Source organism: Heloderma suspectum, chromosome 2 (genome assembly GCF_057233095.1).
Source record: "Heloderma suspectum isolate Gila_16-S chromosome 2, 16-S_ref, whole genome shotgun sequence".
In the NCBI taxonomy this organism is placed as follows: domain Eukaryota; kingdom Metazoa; phylum Chordata; class Lepidosauria; order Squamata; family Helodermatidae; genus Heloderma; species Heloderma suspectum.
The window spans coordinates 105,515,569-105,534,114 of NC_139459.1; the positions used below are offsets into that span (position 1 = coordinate 105,515,569).

General features: G+C 39.5%; 1 protein-coding gene across 2 annotated transcripts in view; it reads left to right on the forward strand.

The window, feature by feature from the left end:
• The window catches only part of RIC1 (RIC1 partner of RAB6A GEF complex), a 62,369-nt gene that overhangs the window by 18,680 nt on the left and 25,143 nt on the right, over positions 1-18,546 (forward strand). Inside the window, exons 4-8 of one of the 2 annotated variants that reach the window (XM_084834459.1) lie at positions 8,527-8,634; positions 11,321-11,463; positions 11,682-11,815; positions 13,188-13,279; positions 16,076-16,164. In XM_084834459.1, coding sequence (XP_084690585.1) covers positions 8,527-8,634; positions 11,321-11,463; positions 11,682-11,815; positions 13,188-13,279; positions 16,076-16,164 — 566 coding nt within the window. The remainder of the gene's footprint in view (positions 1-8,526; positions 8,635-11,320; positions 11,464-11,681; positions 11,816-13,187; positions 13,280-16,075; positions 16,165-18,546) is intronic. The other variant, XM_084834460.1, reaches the window with a different exon arrangement.

Consider the following 18,546-nt stretch of genomic DNA (forward strand, 5'->3'; position numbering starts at 1 on the left):
AATGCAATGGTATGTGCTTTGTTATAGGAATAAAAAAACTATCCTACTGCTTTCATGAGAATCTTTTCAGCTTGCACATTACCCTGTCTTGAGGTAGCTAGGAACTCTAGGGCCATGTTTGGATAATGTTACAAAGCTCATTTAAGCCAGGGTACTCACAGTAGCTCATTTTTGAAATAGCCCACGGTGCCCTGCCACACGATCGAGCTAAGAAGTTACTCTGCATAGCTTATTGAGCTACTGTGCCTAATCTGACAGTGTCCCTTGTCTGGCTGCAGCCCTTCTGCCCAAGCAGTGGCACTGTTTCACCCATTCATTACATTGCAGCAGGGGCTACAAGGAGCGAAATCGTGGTGAGCACCAAAAAGGGTGTGGCACAAATAAACCCTTGGAAGTTTGCAGGATTGGTACCAAACTTCACACGCAGCCTTTCCTGGCTAGGAGGCACCTGATGCACCATCAAATCCCTGTGCAATTACCCCTACAGGAGGGAAAATCCCAGGTGCACTGAAAAGGGGGTGGCGGCTATAACACCTTGGGGGTTTGCAGGATCAGGACCAAACTTCAAACAGCCTCTCTGAGTCAGAAGGCACGCATTGCGCCATCAAAACCCTGTGCAATTACCCCAGAGGAAAGAAAAACCTGGGTGCACCAAAAAGGGGGTGGCACAAATAAACCCTTGGGGGTTTGCAGGATCAGGACAAAAGTAAATAGGCAGCCTCCCCTAGTTGGGAGGCACCCGATGCACCTGCAAAACCCTCAGTTGCACATTTCCCCCCCATAGCCATTGTTGGCTTAGATTCCCTTTCAAAGCCATCCAAACTGGTGGCCATCACTACTTCCTGTGGTAGCGAATTCCATAGTCTAACAATGCGCTATGTGAAGAAGTACTTCCTTTTATCTATCCTGAGTCTCCCACCAATCAGCTTCATAGGATGACCCTGGGTTCTAGTATTTTGAGAGAGGGAGAAAAATGTCTCCCTATCCACATTCTCCACACCATGCATAATTTTATAGACCTCTATCATGTCTCCCCTTACCCTCCTTTTTTCCAAGCTAAACAATCCCAGCTGTTGTAACCTTCTCATACGGGAGATGCTCCAGCCCCTTGATCATTTTAGTTGCCCTTTTATGCACCTTTTCCAGCTCTACAATATCTTTTTTTAGGTGTGGTGACCAGAACTGTACACAGTATTCCAAGTGTGGCCACACCATAGATTTGTATAGGGGCAGTATGATGATGGCAGTTTTATTCTCAATTCCATTTCTAATTATGCCTAACATGGCGTTTACTATTTTTACAGTGGCTGCACACTGGGTTGACATCTTCATTGAGCTGTCCACCACAACCCCAAGATCTCTTTCTTGATCAGTCACTGCTAGCTCAGATCCTATCAGGCTATGCTTGAAGTTGGGATTTTTTGCCCCAGCGTACATCACTTTACACTTGCTTACATTGAACCACATTTGCCATTTAGATGCCCATTGTCCCAGTTTGGAGAAATCCTTTTGGAGCTCTTCACAATCCCTTTTTGTTTTAACCACCCTAAATAATTTCGTGTCATTGGCAAACTTGGCCACTTCACTGCTCACTCCTAATTTCAGATAATTTATGAACAGGTTAAAAAGCATTGGTCCTAATACAGATCCCTTTGGGACCCTTCTATTTACTTGCCTCTATTGGGAGAATTTAGTATTTATTCCTACTGTCGGCTTTCTGTTCATTAACCAGTTACTGACCCATAAGAGGACCTGTCCTCTTATTCCATGACTGCTAAGTTTGCTCAGGAGTCTTTGGTGAGGAACTTTGTCAGAGCCTTTTGGAAGTCCAAGTAAACAATGTCTACCGGATCAGCCCTGTCTACATGTTTACTGACACTGTCATAGAACTCTAAAAGGTTAGTGAGGCAGGACTTATCATTTAGGAAGCCATGCTGATTCTTTTTCAGCAGGGCTTGTCCTTCTATATGCTTACTAATTTCATCTTTAATAATGTCTTCAAACAATTTACCCAGAACAGACGTTAAGCTAACTGGCCTGTAAGTTCCCGGATCCCTCCTGGATCCCTTTTTGAAAATTAGTGTTACATTGGCCATCTTCCAGTCCTCTGGTATAGAGGCTGATCTTAGGGACATGTTGCTTATTTTGGTTAGAAGATCAGCAATTTCATATTTGAGTCCTTTGAGAACTCCAGGGTGGACATCATCTGGGCCTAGTGATTTATTTGCTTTCCATTTATCAATAAGGTTGAGAACTTCATCTTTTGTCACCACTATTTGCCTCAGTTCCTCAGACTCCCTTCCAGAAAACATCAGTTCAGGCACAGGTATCTGTATTTCAGAAAATAATTGTACCTCCAGTGACAGAGGTTTTGGAAACACTTGTTATAGATATAATAAACTAGGGAATTATACTTAATGAATAGTTTAATTGCACTTAACTGGAAACAGGTGGAGCTCGTGTCAACTTAGGAAATCTTACTTGAACAATTTCTTTTAATTCTTACCCAATTATATTCAAGTCAGGTCAGTTATATCATAAGGGTTACCCATATTTGTGCTTTAAAATGGCAAGTGAAATTAACGTGTTTTGCTTATGTCATTAGCAGTTAACATGAAGTGGAGAAATTTTATTAGTGCCCTTATTAGAATAAGAAGTAATGATAGTTCTAATCATGGCGCTCTACATAAATCAGTGAAGTCCAGCAAATACTGAAAAGCTAGTTCCATAAATGCATTGGTATTATTTAAACAAGAAGGATAATCAAATTATAGTGTCAAGAAATAATTATCCATGAAATACTAAATTTTTCTCCTTTGCTATTTCTGTGTGAGGCAAAATGTAACCTATACATTTTTTTCCTTTAAGCTAAGTTTCACTTTAATAAAGGAAAGCCTTCGCCTCCATGCTAGGCTGTTGGTATAGTCATGTTAGGAAAGGAAAGTTTCCTCCTGTGCAAGCACCGAGTCATTGCTGACTCCTAGAGGGACGCTGCTTTCGCTGGCATTTTCATGGCAGGCTATAGAGGGGTGGTTTACCATTGCCTTCCCCAGTCATGACTACCTTTCCCCCAGCAAGCTGGGTACTCACTTTACCGACCTCGGAAGGATGGAAGGCTGAAGGCTGAGTCGACCTGAGCCGGCTACCTGGGACCCAGCTTCTGCTGGGATTGAACTCAGGTCGTGGGGAGAGTTTTGGTTGCAATACTGCCGCCTACCACTCTGCGCCACATGAGGCTCCTGTAGTCATGTTAACAGTGTGTTAATTCAGCCTTTTGAGTACAACAATAGCATGAGAAAATAGCAAACAGAATTAAGGATATTCTCTCCCGTCCTTCTAGCTGTGGCCTGCTATTTTGAAAATGTATTGTTCAGTCTTTTGCAAAAAGTGTTAAAGTTAAGCTACTGAAGGGAAGTGTACATCTACTCATGTTTTTTAAAAAGGGGTGGAAGGAAGCAGCACATCTGTCCAACTATCATACCTTAGAAGACTATGTCCCAATCTATTACATGCAGGTGGGATGATAATATATTCCCATTTAACAGAGATTTGCGAAAGTATCGTGTAAAACCAGACATCCTGTTGGGGAATGTTTTGGCTGATGGTTTGGAAAAGCCCTCAGACTTGATATAGAAATTTATTTCTTGGAGTGTTATGAAGAAGTGTTGCTGGCAGTTATAGTGTTAGGCCTTAAGAGATTGTTAACTTCTTCAGCTAGACTATTCTACTCAATTCATTGGAGTAAAACCCAGGAATACATAGAACTGGTATTTGAATGGAGCCAAGACTATAAGTGGCACTGCTCCAGCTGCTCAGTCTTTCTTCCATTTCAGAGTGGAACTTGGAACATTGTCAGTGTTGGCCTTAAGCCCATTTTCTGTGATGCTGTTCCCAAGTGCGTGCATAAAGAACACAGTTCAGTCTTCAACCTAAATTTTAGTGTGGTGATGGAAAACTGATTAAAGTGTAGTAAATGAAGCCAAATAAAAATAGCATTAGAAACTAATAAAAAAAAGCATAAAAATGTGTAAGCAGCTGGTATGCAGATTTCCTGTTTGGTATAAGGCTTGTTTTAAGCAAGAATGCTCTGAGTCCAGCATGTGTAAACTTATGAACAATATGTAATATCCAGGTTTTTTAAATGATTTTTATTCAGAAAAGATCCACAGGGATACATTATATTGGAGAAATGTCTTTGCTTTTGTTGCAGTTGTAATGCAAAGTCCTAATTAAGCTTCATTGTCATTATGTCCCAGTTAGTATTACAGTTTCTGTAGATGTCAGCAGCTTAGGACCTTATTTGCCTGCTGTAAGCTTCTTGTTCATGAGGAACAAGACTTGAGACCTTCTTCTTGTCCTCCCTCGCCAGCTTTTAGACAACTTTGAGAAGTATCAACAGTAACTTACTATTTGGACATATTTGGATTTGTATAGCAGTTGCCGATGTGGCAACACACATGACACATTCCTTCCTGCTTCTGTCACCAACATACGTTCATAGTTTAAAGGTCAAAGCAATTGAAATACTGAAACAGGCTCGCAAGGATGTGTGTTTTATCTAAGCACTTTGAATTTTTGTGACCACCTTGCATATGCCACGTGCCTCTCTCCCAGGTGCTGCTATCAATAGAAACTGAGGGATCCCACTTCCTGGCCCATGTATTGCAGCACTACTGTTGTCCAGGGCTGAATTCTGGCTTGGTTCCCTCATAGTCATGCTGTATAGAAAAAGCAGCTGCTTTCAGGCAACTGCTGGACAACAGTGTAAAATAGGTTTGGACATTTGAAGCACCTTCAAGGTTAAGACTCTTAATTTAAGAACTTTTTACAGTTTAGATCTTTTTGAGGTAGACTGCATTTTATCTGGGAGAGAAAATCACTAATTGGACTTGTCAGTAGGTGAAGTGGGGCCTGGGGCTGGAGGGGGTTTTATGAGCAGGGCAGGAATGATTGTTCGATTTGACAACATGCATGGGTTGATAAGCTCAGGAGGCTTTGCAGGCTACAAAAAGAAATGGGAGTTAGGACAAGATGGTGCTTCTACTTAGTTGTATTCTAACTCCACTTCAAGCCTATTGGTCCCAGAAATATCTCCTTTACAAAATAAATGTAAAATCCATTCACTGCTAATCTGGCTACCACAATAGTCTACAGCAATTATGACATACATTGACCCAGGTCGCACAATCACCGCAGCTTAAACAAGCTACAGTGGCTTTGCATAGTAGTATTTGCATTGACTACATTATGGGTAAGGAACTCTTGGTCCATATTAGGCCCGCCAAGCTTCCTCACCCAGCCTCCAGAGGCCCCTTCCCACATAGGCTCTGTGTGTCCCTTGTCTTTCCTGTTTGAAGCATTCCATCCACTGCAGCACACAGCCCTGACATCCCTCCTTGCTGCGATTGTGGCCCTTGGTCTAAAATCTGTTCTCCACCCCTGGACTATATGGTCAATTACTGCTTCTGTTCTATCTCGGAAACTTTGTTTAACTTAACTGCAATTTCAGACATACCTGTTTTCAGTTCAGGTATGGCACTGAGACTGCTTGTGTGACTCTGGGTTTCTGGTTGGTGATGGAGGAAATTAAAGTATCCATCTGCTTGTCCTGACCAACCTGGACAATACTTGTTATCCTAAAAAGAAGTGTGTTCACTTTTTCTACACACTGAGCTGTCTTGTTTCCTTGTAAAGATAATCCTAGAATGATGAAACTAAGGGGCTACTACACATATTTGAAAAAACCTTCTTAACATTGTCACTTTTCTTTTGAAGAGCAACAAATTGCAGTGCAATCTGAGCAATGAAACAGTAAATAGCAATCTCTCCTTCTTTCCCCTACCCTACAGTAGAAGCTGGAAAAGAGCACTCCCCCTCCTTCCATAGCCAGAAAGCTTCCCTGAAATCCACCCCTCTGTGCTGCCTCCTCTTAGTTCTACCACTGGGAGAGGAGGACGGGTGAGGAGAAGTATAGAAGACAGCAGCAGCTGCTATCTCCTCTCTCTTGCTCACCCTCTCTGGGCACTGTGGCAGGATGGATTGGGCTCATAGTGCTACCTGGAGGCAGGGCCTGAGCATCTACTTCTGTCTGCTTACATGCCCTCACTGTGTCCTGTGGAGGACTGAGCTAATTGAGCCAAATTCCCCACCACCACGAACCCTCTGCTACACTACCCAGAGAGAAAGGTTGAGCAACAGAAGCAACCTCTCTCTCTCTGACATGGTTCACATGTCACAGTGGTAGAACTAAGAGGTTAACCCAGGTTAACCCTGGGTTGTTTAACCCATATACAACTTCAGAGTGTCTGGGTTCAGTTGACAGGCTCACAACCTACAACTGGACATTTGTAGGTTGTTCAGAAAGTGGAAGTGGCTTGCACATGGCATGCATCCCAGCTAATTGTGGGTTAATTAACCCAAGATTTGCTGCCGTGATGGCAAACTCACCTGTCTTCTGTCTGTCTCTCTCTTTCTCTCTTTGGGCATCTCTACACCAGCCTAAAATCGTGCATTTAAAACGGGGCTTTCTGTTTCCGTTTTAAATGCAGGATCATGACTCCCTTTTTCACCCGCTTCCTTTCCCCTCTCCCCATTCCCCCTCCTTCTCCCTGTATCTGAATCTTCCATTATCTTTTATTGATCTTGCTCCTCTTCTTGCCATTTTTCCTCTTTTCATGGAGGGAACTCAAGAACTCAAGCAGAACACAACCGGGTAATTTGATAGCTTAGTATCTGCGATCTATTTAAAAACAAAACAAAGGGCATTTAGTGCAGGAGATGCCTTGGAGGTTAACAGCATCATGTAAAAAGCCCACACATTTCTGTGAAGAAGCAATCTCAATTGCAGGATAAAAGCTCCATGTGAAGAAAGGCTTTCTCTTTCTGTCTCTCAGCAGCATTGTGGGCGCAATCCTCCTTGCCATGGTGTCCAGAAAGGATGAGCAAGAGGAAAAGTAAGAGCAGCCATTGGTTTCTCTTGCTTGCACACTTCCCTGCCTGCCCCTAGAAGTGGCAAAGCTCAGAGGAAGAGGAGCTGCTGCAACCAGGGGGTGGGTGGTCTGGGAAGCCCGCGGGCTCCCTCTCTGGAGAGTTCCTCCCCCTACTTTCCAGCCTCTGCTGAAGAAGCAAGGGAGCAGAGGAGAGAGTGCTATTTACTGTTTGATTGCATTTCCTCATCCAGTTGGCTGTTTTATTTTGAAACTAAAAGTGGCACTGTTAAGCACCCTTTTTAAATAAGTTCGATTGTCATGTGTAGTTAGACCCTCTTTCAGTTCTTGGATTCTAGTACAAAGTGATTCATTCTTATGGTTTATCTGACAAATTAGCAGTAAAAGAAAAATGATTATAGTTCACTCTTGACAGTAATTTATTGAAATGCAGTGTTCTTTTATAAATTGTTATAAATAAAAACTGCAAAGTGATTCAAGGAAATACAGTATTTTAGTGCTTGTATGCAATAAAAATCAGATTAAATTGTTGTGGCAATTACTTTCTTCCTTTGAACATTTCTAGACAGTTCTGAGTTACTTTAGTGTCAAATATTGTCTTATAAACTAGCAGGTATCTATAATTCATACTTAAACACAGAGGGATCTTTTTAGCATCCCAAGAACAACATGGAAAGGCCCTGCCTCAAGGTGTGTTTTTTCTAAGAAAGACAAAGTTGCCATATTGTAAGATGAACAATTAAGATGTAAAATGTGGATTTTACAGATGTAATTTTACAATTATTCAGTAAAGCAACATGGATATTTATTGCAACTAGGTAGTGTCTTCTGCGCTTGGACAAACCTGTGACACGATGAAACTAGGACTGCCAGACGACTTACTGTGGAGCTTTTGTGCCTTTGTCAGTAATCTGGGAAGTTTTTACCTTCCTTACTGGTAGCATCATCTTGACCAAATTTCAAGGTCATCCAGATTGAACACATGGCTATTGTTGATTATATGGTAGTTTCTTTCTTAGCATAAAGTAAACTCTGGATCTTTATCATTCTACTCTGCTACCCAGATCATGGGATCAATTTGCTAGTGCTCAGGAGTGAAACTTCATTGTTGATGATTTGAGACCTGCTTTATATAGAATAGCCAGGAGATCATCTCTCTAGAAAAGTCTGTATTTGGTTTTACAAGAAATGTGACAGTTTTGAAGTATCCATGATCATGTTTCACTGTCATTACTAATGATGCTTAAATGCTTGCTTTTGCATAGAAATTTAGCTCCATGCAGGAAAAAAAATCTCCTGTGGCACATAGCCCTTTGGGGTTAAAGTTGGGGTAAATGTTGACTTTCATGCTCTGACAGTTCCCATAGTTTGCTTTTGTGGTTGGGGAAGAGTGGGAGCTAGACTATTAGTGCCCTCAACCCTTCTCTATCCAGGATTTCTATCAAGATCACAATGAGAATTATATTGTGTATTCAGATTATTTTATCACATAGCCTCTCTTCAGGTCAGAATTTGTTGCTTTATTTCAAGAACTGACTAAAATAGGCTGGTAATGTTAGTACATAACACATTTTTTCAGAGGAAGCCCCCATATGAAGGGAACGCCACACTATAAGGAAGAACAGTGTGCCCCATCATTAAATCTTGAAAAGAAGCAAGTGCTGGATTTGCAGGCATCTATAACCAGGTATGGTGAATCATAATTTATAAATTTGCTTTCAGTGCCAGTGAGGAATGTGAGATAGCAGTAAATAAGGAAATTGCAGGTGCAACACTTGAGGCATAAAGAATATGGGGTTGTGTGATAATGTCAAGCAGGAACACAGGGCAGACTCTTTGGCCATCCTCTCTGACTGGCAGCAGCTCCAAGGTTTTAGCCAGAGGTCCTTCCCATCATCTGTTACCTGATCTTTTTCGTGGAAGGTGCCAGGGATTGAACCTGGGACCTTTTGCGTTCAAAGCATGTGCTTGCCCATGGGGTCCCTTCCCCAAAGAAACACGTGTTTCTACCTTTTCTACTGGTATAGAAATGAAATAAATAAAAAATAAAATTTTCATCTGGCATACACATTTTTATATGCATCAGACTCCAAAGGAATTCTGATCTGCCAATGTCAAGATGGGTTTTAGCCATAGGGAGACGTATGTACAGGGTTCTTATATGGTTGCTCACTTGTGGTGGTTGTGTGTTTGTTTCAAATGTAGCAATTAACTTTTGCCACTAAGATGAAATGCTACTTCATCTCAAAACGTTAATTACCTAATTTGGTGGTGTTGATTTTTCATTGAGAAGTTCAGTCTGTTTAACAGACACAGGAATATGCTAATACTACGCAATCTGTAGCTGACTTCTCTCCAAAAATAGCAATACATTTTGATAAATAACAGATCCAAAGCAAAACACATGGCAACATCCAGTATTCATTAAAAGAAAAGTCCCCTTCAAAAAATCATATTTCTCTGCCTAGAATGATGCCAAATTTTGGTTGGAGCAAATGGAAACCCACTGTAGAATTTTAAACAACATTCAGATTAGCATTTTTCAGTTGACAACACTTGCCCCCTCTAACTTGTGTTGTATTTGCTGGTAATGAGGTTTAATGCAGAATTGGGTGAATAAAGTATTTTCCAGCTCTATCATGAATATGTAACTCTGTCAATATCCTTAATTAATTGGCTACTACCTTTCTTGTCTCAGTCGCTGTGTTTAATCAGCTTTAATCAGCTTATTAACTAGGATGTTGTGAACCACACAGCTTTAAACAAATGCTGCTAGTTGGTTCTAGTCAGTGTATTAAAATATAACTTGGATGCCTCCATTTATTCTGCCTCTCAAAAATATTTCCTTCATTCAGCAGAGGTTTGTTTTACCCTGGAAGATAAGAATATCGTGATAATTTTTTTAATTTAAAATATTTTTTGTCACCCCATCTGCTCAGTGAACACTCAAGGTGATGTACAATAAAAACAATACAAAAAATAAAACACATGAAAATACAAAACCTAAAACATTTTTAAAACCAGGGATGATTAATAGAAACAGAGAGCAGCAGTAACTATTAAAAGCTCAGCGGAACAGTATTTAAAGAACTTGAAACACATATTCTTGATATGTTGAGGAGAAAAATGATGTTTTTGGAAGTCACCTAAAATAATGAAGAAAGATGTGCATACAGACCTACATCAGTTGCTGGTTCACCTGGAAATAAACATGTATTGCTTGTTTGCAGTTAGTACAGCACTGGTATCTGCAGCATGTTCTTGTTTGTCATCTATTACAGAATTACTTCACAGAATTACTTCACACAGTAATACTAAGAGCCTGTCTAATAATCATAATTATAATGTTATAATAAACATAATAATATTAAGTTCTGTTCAAATTCTGTAAGAATGCTATAATAAAAATAAGCTTTATAATACCATTGACCATCACTCAGGTTTTTTAAAGTCCCTCAAGCACTATAGTTTTGTATGCAGTGTGAAGCATGAATAATTTTATGTTATATAATACATTATTATAAAGAAGGTTTTAGTAATTCGTCTAAACTTGGAAGTTCTTATATGCATTAATTTTATTTTTAAAATATCTCATACCCCATAAATCTTTGAAGAACCTAAAAAGAGAACATTAGGATTGCCAGTACTATAGATCATAGAATTGTTTGAACTTCTCAAGATGTTTTTCCCCATCATGCTTTCGTCATTTTCACTCACTGCTACTTACAGTTATGAAGAAACACTTATTTAGCTCAGCCTGTATAAAAGTGGCCTAGTACAATCTGATGCTGGTACACTCCTTTGTAGTTCCAGTATTTTCATCTTCCACCAATAAGGTCAGCTCTTTACTTATTACTGCACATTTTTGTGCCATTTTTGTCAGAAAGGTGGGCTATAAATTGTATAAATAATACATAATTTATGAATGAGCAAAACCCCTCTTTCTGCCTTTTGTCCAAACAACCATTCGTTATGGCTTGTTTGGGAAGGTTTAGGGTGCAATCTATCCTTCTGAAGGTATGTGGGAAAAGATATTGGAATAAATCAAAGAATGTTGACAGAAGCAGCTCTTCAGGGGTCAGTGTTACAGTTGGGAGGGACTGATAGTACTCTTGAGAGGTCTGCTCTTAGATACATTCAAGATGATGGGCAGAATCCAACTAGTTTTCCTCTGCTGACAGAAGCACCCCACCCCCCGCCAAAGTCTGCTCTTGTGGGTTGGAGGACCCTCTGGAGAATATTTGGGGGGTGGGCGGGGAAAGTAGAAGGGATGAAGGGAAATGAAAAATGTACTAAAAAGTCTCTGTATGCTGAGCACATTGACCCATTTCTTTTGTCTTCAGCTAATGGTGAGTAATGTGACCTTCTTGTAGTTTACAGTCCATGCTGGAGGATCTACTTGTTGCTACTGCTGATGGTCTACTCCATCTTATTCACTGGGATGGCATGACAAATGGAAGGAAAGCCATAAACCTCTGTACAGTACCATTTTCTGTGGATCTACATTCTTCTAGAGGTATTTCCTACTCCTCTGTTGTGCATAAGGTGATGATTGGGGGAGGGGTATTTTCCACTAAGAGCAACCTACTTTTTCATGTCCTTATGGTTGGCAAGAATATATTTTTTATATTTATAGTCCCACTTGTATGATTTTATTATGTGGAAATAGATCGTTAAAAAGAGGTTGCAATATGACAACGGCAGTTTTTAATAATTGATCCTGTTCATTACCAGGTTCATTTTTGGGATTTGAAGATGTGCACATAAAAGATATGGAATACTGTGCTACTCTTGATGGGTTTGCTGTTGTGTTTAATGATGGCAGAGTTGGTTTTATTACACCAATGTCAAGTGGATTCACAGCAGAGGTAGGATTTCCTAGCACTTCATCAGTTCATAGAATCATAGAATAGTAGGGTTGGGAGGGGCATATAAGTTGCTTATTTGCATGTCCAAAATTGTAACTGAACATCCCCTCCCCTGCCATAGACTATTAATTAACTATGACTGGAAAAATCATGAAAGTTCATATCATTAAACTGGTATAGGGAGAGAGGATTATTTTAGGAGAATATCCATAACAAAATTAGTTCCTTTAGACTGTCCTGTTTCTCATGTTCATCATAGGCTAAGCAAGTCATGGTGGCTTGTTCAAGCCACAGTGCATGCTGGGTACAATTTGCTTAATCACTCACCTGCTTTGGCATGTTGTGTCATCCAAACCTGGGTGGCATGGCTTGTTTAACTTTAAAAGCCAGTAGCTGAAATAGCTTCCACATTTGTATTTTAAAATGCAGTTATGAATTAATAATTCATAACAAATATGAATTTGTACCAAACTGCCATTCTGTAATACTTATAAAATTATACTAAAAAGAAACACAATTATCAGATTATAATAACCAGAAAACACAGTGCAACCAAGTTCAAAATACAACTGTTGGATCTGTGTGGTGCTAAGAGGCATGTTTCTTTAAAGTGTGGTATATATAAATACTGTACAATAGAGGACAAAACATTTTTAAAGTAATCAATTTACAGTGTGCAAAATGTGAGCAAATATACAGCCCCACTGAGAGATAAAGTTGACATGAGATCCCAGATTCAGAAAAATTTCTGAAGAGCCACCTCACATGTTATAATTTTTTAAAATAGAGATAATTTCCCTCTTGAAAAATAGGGAATGTAAAAAGGAACCCTAAATACAATGCAACTTGGTGGTTATGTGTTTTGACAAATAAATATTGTACGTTTGTGTATGATGACTTGGATCCAGATTTAGGTGCATGCAATGACATTCCTTCTCCCTCATCCCCACTCTACCTGATTTCCAGGGATCCCCTTGGTCCTGTACCACAGCCTACCCTATTGGGCAGGGTCCCTGACCTTTGGTGTCACATTTGTGTGTGTGTGTGCAGGGGTGCCATGTGGAGGAATGTGTGGGGAATCCCACGTCTACCAGCCCTGATACACATATCTAAATCTGAGGCCAACCCAATATGTATAATATGCATGCATGTTTTAAACGTTGATCAAAATTAATGACATTAATGTCTTAAATACGGAATATGGGTTTCACTTTTTTTGAGGCTCATATTGGAAGGACCTTATATGTGGGATCCCCAAAGCTTCACTAAACTGAAGAGGGAGTGTACAGTATGCATGGCTTCAAGTTACAGCACAGTTTCTTCAAGACCAAACAAGTATCTTGTATAAATTCCTTTGTAATATGTCTTGCAGCAGCTCCATGGTGTTTGGGCTCAAGATGTTTTGGATGGAACCTGTGTGGCAGTAAACAACAAATACAGATTAATGGCATTTGGATGTGCAAAGTAAGTTAAGTCGGAATCTGAATGGGATGAACTTGATATCTTTATTGTAGTGTATCAGTGCTTAAACCTATACTGAAATTTTCTGAATTCCTGGTTAGCAGTCTTCCTGGAGAAGTATATTATACAGTTCTTTTATATTAAAAAAATCAAAACATGTCCTGTCCTGAGGAAACTCCCTTGGGATGCAGTTATTAATGAAGTGGAGCACTTTGCAAATCATATACTAGACTAGAAAAAACACTGAGCTATCAGTGGTTTTCTGTAGATAATCTGGCCACTGTAACACTCTTAACATTCCTTGCACAGTTATATTGTCTAAACATGTGAAGTATCTGATCTGGAATATAATTTATTTTTTAGTACTGGCAGGTATGTGGCTCTGCTTTTAGTAAAACAGCTTTCTGTCCTTACTAGATTTGTTATTACAATTCTATTTTTAGAGGACATTTCAAGTAAATTCCTCATTTTGTCCTGAAATGTACCTGCCTGAGCCTGCTTTTTTAGTTGTGCCTGAGATCATATCTGCTGTCTTCTCTCTCTGTGCTCTCCTTTCACCCAAAATTGAGAGAAAGCATCTGTCAGAAACATTGTTTCAAGGTTACGTGATGCTGCACTTCTTTCAGATGGGTAAACTTCTGTTCTCAAATTTGCTGACTGGAATTTTCTAAGGACCACTGGTTAGGGTGCAGTCATATTGGGATGCCTGTCAGCCTCCGAACTCAGAAGCTGATGGGCTTCCTATGCAGAGCGGGAGGAGTGTGGAGGCGATCTTCGTCTCTGCGCTCCTGCTCTGCATTTTTCCTAGATGGGACCACAGAACTGCTGCCTTTCCCTCCTCTCTGAGGTTACCTTTAAACATCTTCTGTCTTAAGATGTTCTAGTAAAGAGGTAACTTTGCAATGGCATTGCAGCAGCATTGCAGGTAGATAATTTGGAGCTCTTAATTTCCAAAAAGAGCAAAGTCTTGGTTATTAAATCAAAAAGCAATATGATATTCAAGATTGGTATCAAGTCAACTCCTTCTCTGATAACAAGTATAGTTGAGTGGTGCTTCATATTACATCTCAAGGTAGCATTAACTAGAAAGACTGAAAAAGGGAAGTCAGTAAAAGCTTCAACAGCTTCATTCAGTAACAGACTGAAGAAGGGCAACTGTCAGTACCAGTTTGTATTATTGTTGTATTTTTCAGTTTGCAAAAGCTTGTAAAATCATGTGCTGTTTTCCACTAACTTTGAAAAAGGATAGAGTAGACCCTTCTGAAAATGTCTGTTCTTATTAATAATACTGTTGCGTGGCTTGACATGCCAGAATTTGAATGCAATTGATATAATGGTTATTTGAAGCTGGCATGTGAAACCAAGCCAGCTTTGCTTCTGGAAGTCCAGCAGTGCTTTTGTTCATCTTCAGCTAGTATAGCAACTGCGCCCATTCCTGGAGCAGTCAGATCTGGCCATGGTAGCATATGCTGCAACGTGCTTTATGTGGTGCTGTCTGTGAAGACTATTCAGGAACTTTAACTAGTGAAGGATGCTACTACTAGGATGTTTGCTTCTGCCAAATTTTGGGATCATGTTACTCCCTTGCTGTATCAGTTGCATTGGTTGTCAGTCCATTTCCAGGTACATGATACTTGTTGTTACCTTTTTAAAGCCCTGTATGGCTTCAGCCCAGTGTATCTAAAGGACACCCCCACCCCGAGTCTGCCTGATCTCTGACATAATCCAGTGAGTCCCTTTTGCACATCTTGGGGATGCATGAAAGGATTTCTTCCTCTGTGGCATCCAAGCATGTAGAACTTCCTGTCCCAGGAGGTTAGGTTTTCTTCTGCTTTGTCAATATTCTGTTGCTGCCTGAACACTTTCTTTTCCAGTGAACTTCAGACAAAAGGCCGGTTTGCACAATCAGACAGCCCACCATGGCTTAGTTAAGTGCAGGTGGCTGGCCATTTTGAATATTCAAGCCACGACTATGGTTTGAATATGTCATGAGAATGTCATGGTTAAACAACCTTCACATAAGCTATGACTTATTTTAGCGTTGGGTGAGGGTTGTTTAACCCTCACACAGCCCACTCTGCTGGGTTCAGACAACACGACAAGCCATGTTTGTGGCTTGAAGATTCCAAATGGCCATCCACCTGCACTTAAATAAGCCATTGTGGGCTTGGGTTTGGATGACATGACAAGTGAATTGAATATTCAAAAGCTGCTCAGCATGCACCGCTTAAATCAGCCACTAATCCATCGTGGCTGATTTAAGCCTCAGCGATCGTGTGAACTAAGTCAATAACTTCTGAGTTATCTGTTTTATGGAATCATTTTATTTAGTTAGCGTTCCTTGGGAGTATATCAGTTTTAATGTTTTATGACTGCCTTTTGTATGTTTAGTGATTGTTTTTATTGCGATTATTATTACTTTATGTTTGGCTTGTAAACCAGATAGGACACCTCCATTTTGGAGGGGGAAAGAAACCAATAAATAAATCAGTGCCAGCCAACCCATCCTGACAACTTGATTGTATGCATACTTACTTGTAAGTTAGGTCCCCCTGGGATCTCAATGGAATCTAACTCCTAAGTAATTATATATAGGGTTTTGTTTACTCCTTGAATACAATTCAATCCACCCAGAGAGCTTCAACAATTGGGCAGTATAGAAATGTAATAAATAAATAAATAATGCTGCACACAAACTAACATCATGATTTTGGATTTAGTTTTGTAAATGCTTACTTCTCTGTTTTTACTTGGAAAATACAAATGTCTAAATCTTGATAAACTATGTATTTTTTCCAGTGGTTCAGTGCAAGTTTATACAATAGATCATTCTACAGGGGCCATGCAGCTATCTCATAAACTGGAGCTAACACCTAAACAATATCCTGGTAAGTCTGATCACATTAAGACTGATGCTAAGTTCTGTGTTGCTTTTTGGATGTAGCTCATTCTGTTTTAATATATCAAGTTATACTGAATATAAAGTTTGCTATAACAAGTACAGCAAACAGTGGCAAATGGTAATGCTCATTATCCTTAAGGTTACACCACAGTTCCAGTAATCTAGGTAGGTGACGATTTTGTCATATATGTCCCGTGCACTAATTTGTGTAAATGGAAAACCTGTTGCACATGGAACATGTTACGTGGATTGTGCCTGCAGTGTTCTTGACTTTTCTTTTCTTTTTTTACTATGATTGGCCAGTTTTACATTTTTAATAGATCTCCATTTTTATCACACAATTAAAGTAATTTTACTAAAACACCAGTGATGTGGATTTTCTGGAAAAGTTTGAACTAGACTAATTTGCCTAGAGTCAGTTTGCACTGGAAAAAAATTCAGCTTGCGTCAGAAAACTTTCTGATGCCCTAGAGAGTGATCTAATTTAGCATATTTATTTTACTTGCATTTAGTAAACAACTAAGCTAAAAAAGTACTCCTTGATATTTTTTGTCCTAGCACACAAATATTTGACATGAACTATCTGAGGGGAAAAAATAAAGCACGCCTAATGTGATTCAAATGTTATATTATGTACACATTTTTGTTGGAATACTTGTAAAAAAGTAAAGACAATAGTATGTACTTCATCTACATTGTTTAAATGTAAGAAAAAAACAAAGGTACTGAAAACCGACACATTAATTCAGCCTTCCCCAACCTGGTGCCCTCCAGCTACAGCTGGCTGGGGATGCTGGGAGCTGTAGTTCAAAACATCTGGGGGGCTGGGGAAAGCTACACTAATTATTTTTAGCAACCCAAAGGACTGCACATGATATGCTGGTACCCACTAATCTATTTCAACAGACTTCAGCCGTCTTCCACTGAAATTGTTGTGGCATCTTCAGTTTCTCTGTCACTACTTATGAGTACCATGTCACACTGAGATACAGATATATGACAGATATGTATTCTCTCACATACTTTCTGCTGGGGATAGTCACCTGGAAAACATTACTTATGGCTTTGAAACTTCCGAGCTTGCCTGATGTTTTATTTGAAGTTGGCATCCATTCATTGTTGCTAATGAACTTATGAAACAGTATATTTTCCATGGAAAAATAAAGCACTGGAAAATTGTTTGCCCCAATTCTTGTAAAACACCAAAGAGAAAAAGTGAGCCATATTTATTTAAAACATTATTATGCTAGCATTCATCATGTACAGTATACAGCAATCAAAAATACACAAGGAAGACAGTGGCAGATAAAACTTTATAACAGAGTAAAACATCCTCAGTTAAATCAATGATATCTATTAAAATGCTTGGGTACATTTTTTAAAAATGGTTTTGCCTAGTACCTAAATGATAGTATTGGTGTCAGCTAAAACTTTCTAAGGAGCGCATTCTGTAACGGGGGTACCAGTAGTGTAAAATATTGCATGTGATCAGAAAGGAAATGTGAGGGTATATGTATGCTTGACACACATACGCATTAAAAGACAATGGCTAGAAGGCCCTGTATTGAACAATGACAAAATAACTGCAACACTAAATCATAGGTCTCCAGATAGGTTCACACACACATGTTTGTCACTTGGTGACTGCAACATCAAAAAGTGACTTGCACATAGGAATCAGCCTTTACGGGCACTCTTGTCACCTCAAACATAATGCTGCTCAGTTGAATTAATTCACACATTTATTTTCCAGTCAGGTTTTGAATGAACAAGTGATATATATCCATGTGTGAAACAGCCCTCATAAGCCCACCCCCATACTTGAGAACATACCTATTTTGTGCTGTTTGTGTTTTCCTCTTGTTGTGTGTGTGTGGCCGGGGGGGGGGGGGGATAATTTTTGCTTGGCTTATTCTCAATCAGTGGTGAGCAAGGATTTCGAGTTTGCTAACTATTTAGTACTCTCTTGCACCTCAGGACACTCTTTCATTTCCCCCTTTCCTTCAAAAGCTGGAAGTCTTGGTAGTTTGCTCCTGTTCTTAATAGGTGTATAACCATCCAGTGACCAAGTTTATAAATACTATCAGTTACAACAGTTCAGACATCCTTGTTACATATTTTGATTGTTTGAGTTCCTTCCAGTGGTCTTCTATTCATCTGGACAGCTAGAATCGTCTGTCTGTCTTAAAGACTAGCAACAGATAATTCTGAAGTGGTTTGAATATAGAAGGTTGCTAGCTATATTCTCTTCTTTACTTTAGTTATGTGCACAAGTTCATTGCTACTGCAGATCAGTACAATAGAATCTTCCAGGTGATAGAAATATTTAAGCTTTTAATATTGCCATAGAATTCTGCAGTTCAACATG